Source organism: Eutrema salsugineum, unplaced genomic scaffold (assembly GCF_000478725.1).
Source record: "Eutrema salsugineum unplaced genomic scaffold, Eutsalg1_0 scaffold_3, whole genome shotgun sequence".
NCBI lineage: Eukaryota > Viridiplantae > Streptophyta > Magnoliopsida > Brassicales > Brassicaceae > Eutrema > Eutrema salsugineum.
Genome location: NW_006256756.1, coordinates 3,542,792 through 3,554,883, shown reverse-complemented (window position 1 = coordinate 3,554,883; position 12,092 = coordinate 3,542,792). Strand labels below are relative to the sequence as shown.

The following is a 12,092-nucleotide window of genomic DNA, read 5'->3' as shown; positions in this document are numbered from 1 at the left end:
AACATGTATATTTTTATATGGATAATCCAATATGGTGAAAACTATTTTATTGTGATAGTTATGATTTTTAATCATAATTTATATTATGATATTTGTTAAAATTTTAAAATATAACATTATTCTAAATAAATTTTTAGAAAATTATATGTGGAAAGCAATTTTTCTCTATAAATTAATAATTATTAATTTATAGATAAATTAATATCACGATAAATTAATAAAATATTATGGTCCCAACATTATTAATTTATAGAGGTTTTACTGTATGTGCATGGTCTTGATGACTTATATGACTTAGAGAGAACAACTCATCGCCATGAGTCTCCAGAGCATTTTGTACCATTTGATTCCCAGACAACTTCAGATTATCGTAGAGAGAAGTTTCAACCAAAGAAAAGAGCTAGATCTGAGAGAGGTACTTCCAAAAAAGATGAAAATCCAGTGATGGCGATTAGCAATCAAATCTTGAACTTAATACAGCAAAAAGAAGAAAGACAACAAAGAGAAGCAGAGAAAAATAAGAATAATATTTGGGATGCTATAAAAGAACTTTTGGATTTAGAAGAACGCATTCGTTACCACTACAAGAAAGAGGGGCATTTCCAACGAATTCTTTACGTCGATTTATGGTCGTCGTAAATTTCCGACTCAATTACGTCGAATGTACGACGTCATCATATTTTGTCGTAGTTTCGACGTAAAATACTACTCTTGTAAAATCGTCGTAAATTACGACGACATTACGACGAATAAAGAATGAACTTTATTTCGTCGTAATATTATCGTAAAATTTACATCGATTATACGACGAATTGGCCTCCATCTTGTAGTTGACGTAATATCGATGTAAATATAATGTAAATTTTATTTCGACGTAAATTTGATGTAAATATTCAATGGCAATATGTTGGTAACCAAACAAAAAATCTATATATACCCTTTCTTCTCTCATTATTCCATCAACCCAAAAAAACATATAAAGACACAATTTTTTGAGTCTTTGAATGTTTGAGTTAAATTTTTAGTAGTTGAAATTTATATCAAAATTCAAAAACAAAAAGTCAATTATTTGTTTTTGAAATGTCTATATACGATCTACGAAAGTAGATGTATACGCCAAAAATGTTGATGGGTCGTTGACTGAAGACTTCAAAAACAGATTGGAAATATTCATGTACCAGGCCGGCCTTATGCAAACTGTAATTGAAAGCAGCAAAATGTATTGTCCTTGTGTGATATGCAAAAATAGGAAACATATTCCTATTGACAATGTCTGGCAGCATTTATTGAATAGAGGGTTCATGCCCCAATACTTTATTTGGTATCAGCATGGAGAGGGATATGGTCAAAATAGTGGTCAGATGGCTGCACGGAGTAGTAGTAATCATCAAGAACATGGGGATTTTGAAGCGTCAAATGATTATCAAAGTAATCAAGTTCAGGGTGAAGATCAGGATAAGATGCATGAAATGGTTACTGATGCATTTCATGAAACACATGCTGATATTGTTGAGGAGCCCAATGCAGATGCAAAACGCTTTTATGATATGTTAAACGCAGCAAAACAGCCTCTTTACGAGGGATGTATGGAAGGTTTATCTAAATTATCATTAGAAGCTCGGATGATGACAATAAAAACTGATCACAATCTATCTGAAGTTTGCATGAACGATTGGGCAGATCTTATTAAAGAGTATTTGCCAGATGATAATTTGGCTGCTGAAACGTATTATGAAATTCAGAAGCTGGTTTTTAGTCTTGGATTGCCTTCTGAGATGATTGATGTTTGTGTTGATAATTGTATGCTTTTTTGGAGAGATGATGAGAAGCTTGAAGAATGTCGTTTCTGCCAAAAGCCAAGATATAGACCGCAAATTTCTGGGCGTAAGAAGATTCCTTACCAACGAATGTGGTATCTTCCTATCACTGATAGGTTAAAAAGACTATATCAATCTGAACGGACAGCTGCGTCGATTGGGGTGGACATTGGGTTCGTCTCCCTACACCAGTGTACCTAACTGGGGTAGATCTTGAAGCGCAAATAAATCATTGGGATGGACTTGAAACAGTCCCCCGAGGAGGAAATTGGCACACTCCAGCGAATATGCCTGAAGGATATGGGGTTCATCATAACTGGCACAAAAAAGTATATTTTGGGATCTGTCATACTGGAAAGATCATTTGCTGAGACATAATCTTGATGTTATGCACATTGAGAAGAATTTTTTCGATAAAATCATGCATACTGTTTTGAACGTCCAAGGAAGAACCAAAGACAGCGTGAAATCACAGATGGACTTGCCTGATATATGTAACAGAATTGAGTTGCATATTGTGAGTAATGGGAAAGCACCGGTTTCTGTATTTCGGTTGGGTGCAGAACAAAAAGCAGCATTGTTTAATTGGGTATCATCAGCCGTGAAATTTCCTGATGGGTATGTATCTAATCTGGCTAAATCTGTGGATAAAGGACAAAAGTTTTCAGGGATGAAAAGTCATGATTGTCATGTGTTTATGCAACGATTACTTCCTTTTGTGTTTGCTGAACTCCTACCGGGACATGTCCATGAGGCATGGTGGTCGTGTCAACTGCGTGAAGGAACAAGTTTTACCCTTAACAAAACAAATGAAAGCCGCAAGTGCACAGCTGATCAGTTGCAGTATTTAGGGATCGAATCCACAGAGATTTGTGTGCCTGGTATTCTTCTACGTTTTTTTTAAACTTTATGTCTAGACTAAATTGGTTTTAAAGGTTGGTTGTTTTTCTTGCGAATTAAACTAAAACAAAAGAAAGCAAATAAATCTATCCTAAAAAGCAGGTAAGAAAATCGAATGAAATGCAATTAGAATAAGCAAATATCGAATGAAAGACTAATAAGGCAAGTAAAATATCGCATGAAAGGTAAATAAAACAAGTAAATAATGAACTAAGGAAATTGAAATGCAGGTCTAAGAAAGCAAGTAAAAATCGATGGAATTGTAAACGATGGCTAAAAATGCTGAGCTTTTGGGAACTCTAAGGGATCATAATCGGTTTTAACACTAAGGTAGATAGATTTGGATTGACGGATAACGATATATGGGTTCTAGAGCTAGAGTACGGCGGTAAGACTACGTCACTTTCGTGATCATAACCAACTGTTTCTCGCAACCCTGACCAGTAGGTTTCCACTCTGGCCCTGGAAGGGAGAGAACGCAAGAGCTGCACAAGACTCGTCAATACTCACGATCTCGCCGCAGGTAGGTTTCCACTCCTACGGAAAAATCGCCTGTTTCATTCTAAGGCTGATACTTAATGAAAACTTTCGCAACACTAACTATCTAGATCAGATACTAGGTGATCAATCAAGCATACATGCAATAAGAACAATCTTCTACAAAAATCTCATAAAAACGGCTAAAGGAAAAGGGTTTCTGTAAAATATATAGGGTTGTCGCTAAAAACGACCTAAATGACATGTATTTATAGTCTCCAATACTCCATGGTCTCTAGGGTTCCGGAATTGAGGCTGAGAATGACTTTGGGCTTCAGATAAGTGGGCTTTAACTCGGAGATTGATTGCCGCGGTCGGGAGTGTTGTGACCGCGGCAATTGGCTTGTTGGCCGCGGTCGGGAAGCTTCTGACCGCGGCAAATAGCTTGTTGGCCGCGGTCGCGTGAGTTGCTGACCGACTTCGAGTGGCTCCAGGGCTAATGGAATATCTTGAGATCCAACCGTTGGAATGTCTCCAAACCAAGTGCATTTGAAAGCTGGTTGATTCTTCTATAAGTTGTCCAATTTTGAGGGTGATCAGACGGTGAGAAGGTCTTCGTCTCTCCATGAGAGTTCTGATGGTCTGCATTTATCCAAAAGAGTATTTTTGTTCCATTTTGTGCCTCTTTATCCCAAATTACCTGAAAAGTCTTTTAAAATCCGGAAACATAGAAATCTTTTGAAAACCTTTGAAAATGGAGTAAAAACACCTGTAAAAGATATTAAAATGATCCATAAAAATGGTAAAAATCCGGTGTTATCAACTTCCCCAGACTTAGTCTTTTGTTTGTCCTCAAACAAAACAAGGCTAAATCTCGGTGAGAGGTTTGAAAACGCAGGAACTAAACAAAATCTCAGAGACCAAACTTCTAGACCAATATCAATCAGTATGCATCAATCGGGAATAGCCTAGAAAATTCTCACTAGCAATACAGGCATAACTAGTCCGTTAGTCCGTCATGCAGAAATCTATGCACTAAGATCTAACTTCCAGTCAACTAGCTCTTAACATTCATTAAAAATCTCGGTGGTTCTCATCAAAGAAAATCTAGGCAAGGCGATCTAGGCTAGGTGTCAAGAAGGATTATTTTGGGGGGTAAGGCTTAAAGTGTTTACGGGTTACCTGAAGATTTGGAGGATGCAGGAACACTATGCAAAACCGCAAGAGAGAGTGAAGCTGTTGGTATCCACAGTTTTCAGTCACTTTCTTCTTGACATAGATTCATGGTCTTCTTCCTCAGGTTCTCTCCAAACTCCCCCAGACTTAGATTTTTGTAAATCTTTCAAAACAATAGCTCCTTAAACGAATAGTGGTTGCTCATTGCTCCACAAATTTCGACAATCTAAAACTCATTAGGCTTTTTGTTTCCCTTTCTCTTTTCACGTTTTTTTTTTTTTTTAAAGAAAGGGAACACCTTTAGATATAGAGTCTTAGAGAGCACGAAATTACCAGTCAATATCTGTCTTGTAAAGCTTTATTATGTTTCTGACACTCTTCCTTCCCAATTCCATTCAGTCTCCTTTGTGAGTGACTGAAAAATGCGTCGCTCCTCTTCTCTCCGACGTTTTTGCACATATCTGCTGATATAAACTAAAGAGAGAATGCATGAGGATTGAAAACAAGGGTTTTGGGTTTATGGTATGGTACCAGATAAAGATAAACTGGTCATCTAGGACGACAAATAGTGGTAAAAGTGATGGTAAAAGACGTCCTAGATGTGTATGTCGATGCCTGCCTAAAATCAATGATGAGAAAATTAGATATCAATATTAAGTCCAAATAAAATGAGCTAGTATATCCTGTCAGAAAGAATCTCCATGAATAGAAGTCTTCTGGTGGGAGTTCGTAGTGCAAGTACTCTAGCTACCGCCTAGTCTAGTGCTAACCACAAATGAGCTATCATGCATAGTGTAGAAGTGTGCAGGTCTAAATCATCATAGTTTTGCGTCAAACATTCCTGAAAAATACTTAATGTCGAATAGGTTACATACTAAAATTTAAAAAGTACTTGAAATTTAAAAGCAAAGCAGGGAAATGATTAGTACGGATAGACATCTTCCCCCAGACCTAAATCACACTGTCCCCAGTGTGAAAAAGTTGGTGAGAAGATGGTGCATAAAAGCAAAATAAAATAAAATAAGATAAAAGAAAAGAAAATGATGATAGAACCGTGATGGTAGCGTCGTCCCTGTCTCTCAACTCTGCGCTCCAGATCGGAATGAGTGTGTGATGATGTAGATGATGAGGTGTGGCCAGTCAAAATAGATGACTGAAAATGAGCACGGGCTGCAGCTGCATCACGCTTCGCCTTGGACACTATGTATTGGCCAATGGTGAATGGTAGACGAGGTACAGATGGCAGAAAATCACCGGATACCGGAGTCCATCGTGGGCGTCCTCCGTTGCACAATCTCGGGATAGATGCTGAAGGTAAGCGGACTCGGTGCTCCTCGGTGCCAGTGCAATACTTGTAACCAAACCTGTCTGGATTGAAAGCGGCAAAAGAGATAGTGTGATCGCGAGAGAGATAAAGTAGATCATACCAGACATCGGGAAGTGGATCATCAGATGAGAAATCGAATCCTACAGCCTGTAGTATCGCTGTAATAGCACTCCCGAAAGCTGGAGTAGCGTCCTCGCAACCATGTAAATCATGCTTCACCTTTACCATATTCTGCGCTATGATCCATGCGAAGCAGGCAAGTCGTGGATCATCCACAAACGGAATCTGAAGTGTGATGAGCTCAGTCTTCAAAACACTTCCCATGTTGGCTCTAGAGAAGATCGTGTGTGCTAAGAGTTTGTGCACAACTCTCACTGCTGGGTGACTAAGAAGGGCTGACTTCGATCTCCCACTATCATAGGTTCCATGACCCATCTCTCTCCACAGGTTAAGATCAGGTTCATCTTCAAGGTAAATGCAATCAGTGTATGGAAGCTTAAGAGCTTCACAAACCTCGGAAATGGTGAGAGAATAAGGCTGTCCGCGGATAGAGAATGACAAGATGCCATCGGATGCTCTGGGGTTCCTCCTCTTCGTGTGGTGAAGTGTAATAGTCGCTAAAAGCTCACGGAATAGCTCAGGATAAGTCGGAAGGTTCAGCTCCATGTAGGGTCTCAGCTTAAGTGCATCGATGTACCAGATCACATCCTCTCTGATTCAAAGCATCTCGAGTGTATGATAATCAATGCAAGGCGTGGGTTTGATGTTCAGCTTCTTGAAACGCCTTGCATAGTCCACTCTCGGGTTTGTCTCCCTCCCAATGTATCGAATTTGTGGTGGCTCGGGAGCTGCTCGTGTTTCTCTTGAGTGCTGGAGCAATCTCATCACATAGCTTCTTCTTCTTGGTCTGGCTTGGTTCAGCATGTACTCTCCTAGAGTAGCATCATCGAGAATGTCCTCGGAGCTGCCACCAGTGCGACGGCTCCTTCGGGATCTGGTTTCGTCCATTTTCTGCAAAATGAAATGATTCTTGGAAAAAGAATGAATATGGATGCTGATTTTAACACATTAAGATCTGTTATACTAATACTAGTATAAAGAGATTAATTAAAACCATGAGCAAGCAAAATTTATATTGAATCAGAGAAATCAAGTAGTTCATGACTAAATTCGGATTTTTTGATGTTTTTAACATAGAAATCTTCTAAAAATCGGTTTTGATGAGCAATTTCCATGTAAATTCTAAAGATTACCCAATACTAATCCCTAATCACACAAGACTAAATCAAATTCATCAATTTTGCTGTTCCAAATTCAATTTTTATTAAGCATGTAGAATTCAAATTTCAAAAATCTCAATTTCTCTTAAGCTAGGTGCTAAAATCGATTTTTAGATAACCTAAATGGATAATCTATCATTCTTAAGCTATTTCCACCATCAATAGACCAAGATTTTGGGTTTTGAAAGAAAACACTAAGTTCAAAATCGAGTAAGAATGGTGAGTTTGAGGTTCATACCTTGCTGGAAATAGAGAATTGATGGCAGAATTGAAATCAGCTTTGAAAAAGAGTGAGGTTTGAGCCAAAAATCTTTTAAAAAGCTTAAGAATTGAAAAATGTGTTCTTTCTCCTAAATCCCTAAGTCTTTTGGAAGAGAAGAGAAGAAAGAGTTTTGATCCAAAACGTTTGTTTCTTTTCTTTAAAAAGCGTTTTTGAAGCAAAAACGGAAATTTCTGGAAATTTTTAAGTTTACGGGAACTTACCTTTTCTTGTTTGCACATTAGAAAAGTTTAAAACTTACGGAGGATCTTTTCGGGTTTTACCGGGAACATTTCGGGAAACAACGGGAATCACCAGGCAACACCGGGAAATACCGAAAAACGGCAGAAATCCGCGGCATCACCTTAACGACCTACGGCCGCGGTCAGGAGACGCGCGACCGCGGTGATTGAGGGCTCGGCCGAGGTCACGTTCACGGTGCCGCGGTCGATGCACCCTTGGCCGCGGGTCGAACGGTCGCGACCGCGGCTCTTTCTCCTGCGGCCTATTGTCCAATCTTCTCGTTTTTGCCGGGCCGAGCAGCTAAAAACCTACCTTTTCTTCTTGGTTTTTCTAAATTTATGATTTTTTTATTGGTGTTTTTGTTTTATAACATACCTAAAACTTAAAAAGAAAAAGAAAGCATAAATTGTAAAAAGAAAAAGAAAACTAAAAGAAAGAGTACCTAAATGGGTTGCCTCCCATTAAGCGCTTTTGTTTTAAATCGTTTAGCTCGACGTAAGCATTAAGAATCAGGCTGATTTAAATGGCACTCCACTTGATGTGCCTTTATTACTTCCGGTTGCTGGAGGTTTTACTTCTTCTCCTTGAGGAGCCGTCTTCTTCCCTTTATTCTTCTTTCGGACTTTAATGTTGTTCAAAACCCTTTTTGTATTTTCGATCAGCTCCTGGATTTGGTCCTCACTAGTTTCTGTTGCATCTGGTGGAATGATGATCTTGATCTTTGCAAAAGCTTTCGGCTTCTCCTTTTCTTTCTCTTTTGGCCTGTTTCCTTTGCTTGGAAATTCATCTAAGATAGTAGGATAGTACCTTTTTCTGTCCACATTGAGGAAAACAACATGCCGGTTTGCGTGATCGATAATTGCTCCTACTGTAGCTAGGAATGGTCTCCCGAAAATGAGTGCCCTCTCCTTGTCTTTATCCATCTCCAGGACTTGGAAATCTGCTGGAACAATCTTATCTCCCACTAGAACTTGTAGATCATGAATTGCCCCTTCAGTATCTTTTTGAGATGAATCTCCAAAAATAACCTTAACCGTCGATGTCCTTAAGGTTTTTATGCCCAATTTTTTGGCAAATGTCTTAGACATGATGTTGACATTGGCTCCGGAATCGCACAAACAGTCTGTAAACTTGATTCCTGAAATGAAACACTGGAAAACAAAGCGTCCCGGATCATCAGCTTTGGTAAGCCTTTGAAACGGTGATCGTTCAGGTACCTTAAACAGTGGCTGCTTGGGATCGATATCCTTGTACAGTGGTACAAAGATTGGGGTTTCTTCTTTCTTTCCATCGGTTCCGACCTCTTCTTCGGGCAATGTGGTTATGGCGTTGCAAAAGTTCTTAGGGTTATCTTCAACTCTTCCTGGAAGAACTCCACTTTGCCTCTTCATAGAGTCGGCTGTTTGGGCGACTTGCACATCTAACTTTTATACGTGCGAAGATAATGATTCAAACTTACCATTCAGATCATTGTACATGCAGTCCACTTTTACGTTCACGTCTTTAGATGCTTTTTCGTTCGTCATAACAAGCTGTTGGATTGACTGTTCAAGTCTACCGATTTGTGAAGCTAGCTGGTGCGTCGTGACTCCCTGCTGTTGTACAAATTGATTGTTAAAACCCGTACCTTGGTAGTTATATGGCTGTCGCGGTTGATATGGTACTATTCCCCCAAAGTTTCCACCTTGAAACTTGTTTTGGAAGGATTTTTGCTGAGGTGGGTAGTACTGATCTTGAGGATTCTCCACATTTGGATTGCGGTAAGAGAGATTGTTGTAATTCCGGAAGTTGTTGTTGAAGTTGTTGTTGGAGCGATTTTGGTATGGCACCAGTGCTCCTACGTAGTTCACATCTTCTTCTTGAAATGCTTGATTAATGTGATTGATATCACTAGGTCCTTCCTCTTCTGCGCCATTGTTGGTTTCACAGGCATGGATCGGGCGATTGTTGCTCTTCAGAAGCTGGCTCACCATGTTCTTCAACTCGGTCATCTCCTTGTTGTCTGTTCCGGCTTGCTTCATCGATCGATCGTATTCAGGACAGTCATTGCTATTGGCTTGAGACAAATTTTCGATGAGAGCTCTTCCTTGGGTTATCGTCTTTTGCCCAAAATCTCCATTGCTAGCTGTATCAAGTGAAAGTTTGTATTTTGGTTGCAAACCTCGGTAAAATGTGCTCAGCAGGCTTGATCCATGAAATCCATGGTGAGGGCAATCACGTTCATACTCCTTAAAACGTTCCTAAGCTTCATAGAAAGATTCAGTTGGCCCTTGTTGAAAGGTTGAGATCTTCGTTCTCAAATTGTTCGACCTTGACTTAGTGTAGAAGTGGTTTAGGAAAGCAGTTCTACATTCTTCCCAATTGGTAATCGATCCTGCAGGCAAAGACTTCAACTAACGGTGAGCTTTATCTGCTAATGAAAAAGGGAAAAACTTACACTTTAAATAGTCAGGTGGAACTTGGTTTGTTCTCATCATGCTGCAAATTTCTTCAAAAAGCTCGATATGGTCCATTGGGTGCTCAGAAGGAACTCCATGGAACTGGTTTTGCTTCACCAATGAGATGATTTGAGGCTTGACTTCAAACTCATTCCGGTTTGGAAATGGTACTTGAATTGCAGATCGATTCTGAAAATTTTGAGTAGGTGCATCAAAATCAGCTATGCGATGGTTCCTGGCTTGTCTTCGGTGTTGATTTGCTGGCGGAATGGGGCGGTGAATGCGTTCATTCGGCTGCATTGCTGGGTGGTCACCATCGGCTGCATTGATGGGTGGATCAAGGTCTTCACGTCCTTCTCTCTCTCGGTTCTGGTGGTTTCTTGGAAGAACCTCATCCTCCTCTCCATCTTGTCGAGCATGATCACCTTCTATGTGATCATTCTCTTTGTTTTCTCCATGTTCGGACCCGTCTTGGTCCATATTTAAATTTCGATTAATAGGATCTCCAGGCTGGTCGTCGTTGGCCATTCCTTGCGTTCGTCTAAGTCTTCGAAGTTCTCTTTCGTTTCTGTCTATCTCGTCTAGAATTGGAATGTCTCTTGCAGGTCTACGCTTGGTATTCATGCAATTCAGAGAAAAACAAAAGAAGGGAAAGATAGTTCAGAAAAACTTTAAGAAAGAACTAGAGATCAGGTGTCTAGAACAGAAGTTAAAACAAGAAAAATAGCAAAAGGCAGCGAAAAAAATCCCCGGCAACGGCGCCAAAAACTTGATGGTCGTGTAAACTGCGTGAGTGAACAAGTTTTACTCTTAACAAAACAAATGAAAGCCGCAAGTGCACAGCTGATAAGTTGCAGTATTTAGGGATCGAATCCACAAATATTTGTGTGTCTGGTATTCTTCTATGGTTTTTTAACTTTATGTCTAGACTAAATTGGTTTTAAAGGTTGGTTGTTTTTCTTGCGAATTAAACTAAAACAAAAGAAAGCAAATAAATCTATCCTAAAAAGCAGGTAAGAATATCGAATGAAATGCAATTAGAATAAGCAAATATCGAATGAAAGACTAATAAGGCAAGTAAAATATCGCATGAAAGGTAAATAAAGCAAGTAAATAATGAACTAAGGAAATTGAAATGCAGGTCTAAGAAAGCAAGTAAAAATCGATGGAATTGTAAACTATGGCTAAAAATGCTGAGCTTTTGGGAACTTTAAGGGATCATAATCGGTTTTAACACTAAGGTAGATAGATTGGGATTGACGGATAACGATATATGGGTTCTAGAGCTAGAGTACGGCGGTATGACTACGTCACTGTCGTGATCATAACCAACTGTTTCTCGCAACCCTGACCAGTAGGTTTCCACTCTGGCCAGTAGGTTTCCACTCTGGCCCTGGAAGGGAGAGAACGCAAGAGCTGCACAAGACTCGTCAATACTCACGATCTCGCCGCAGGTAGGTTTCCACTCCTACGGAAAAATCGCCTGTTTCATTCTAGGGCTGATACTTAATGAAAACTTTCGCAACACTAACTATCTAGATCAGATACTAGGTGATCAATCAAGCATACATGCAATAAGAACAAGAATAAACAGAGAACAGGTCGAAATCCCAGATCTATAAACCTAGATGTCTTAATCGATTATGAGAGCCCCTTTCGGGAACCCTAAGCCCAACTCGGGATCTACTCAGACATGGCTGAGTTCGACATCATCATTGGTTTTAATAAAAGTAATGAAAACAGTAAAGAAAAGAGATAAAGAAAGCTTCTCTATTGAAGAACTCGGAATTGAATAATCTTCTACAAAAATCTCATAAAAACGGCTAAAGGAAAAGGGTTTCTCTAGAGTATATAGGGTTGTCGCTAAAAACGACCTAAATGACATGTATTTATAGTCTCCAATACTCCATGGTCTCTAGGGTTCCGGAATTGAGGCTGAGAATGACTTTGGGCTTCAGATAAGTGGGCTTTAACTCGGAGATTGATTGCCGCGGTCGGGAGTGTTGTGACCGCGGCAATTGGCTTGTTGGCCGCGGTCGGGAAGCTTCTGACCGCGGCAAATAGCTTGTTGGCCGCGGTCGCGTGAGTTGCTGACCGACTTCGAGTGGCTCCGGGGCTTATGGAATATCTTGAGATCCAACCGTTGGAATGTCTCCAAACCAAGTGCATTTGAAA

At 39.7% G+C, this 12,092-nt stretch overlaps 1 protein-coding gene and 1 non-coding gene across 2 annotated transcripts in view; both read left to right on the top strand.

Moving 5' to 3' along the window:
- Nucleotides 1–12,092, top strand: part of LOC18014419 (uncharacterized protein At2g29880) — a 36,173-nt gene that overhangs the window by 1,038 nt on the left and 23,043 nt on the right. Inside the window, exon 3 of the mRNA XM_024154451.1 lies at nucleotides 254–574. Within this exon, the coding sequence (XP_024010219.1) occupies nucleotides 254–574 (321 nt within the window). The remainder of the gene's footprint in view (nucleotides 1–253; nucleotides 575–12,092) is intronic.
- On the top strand, nucleotides 9,676–9,782 carry LOC112085716. The gene has a single exon (XR_002899015.1). It is a non-coding gene; the product is annotated as a small nucleolar RNA R71 (small nucleolar RNA).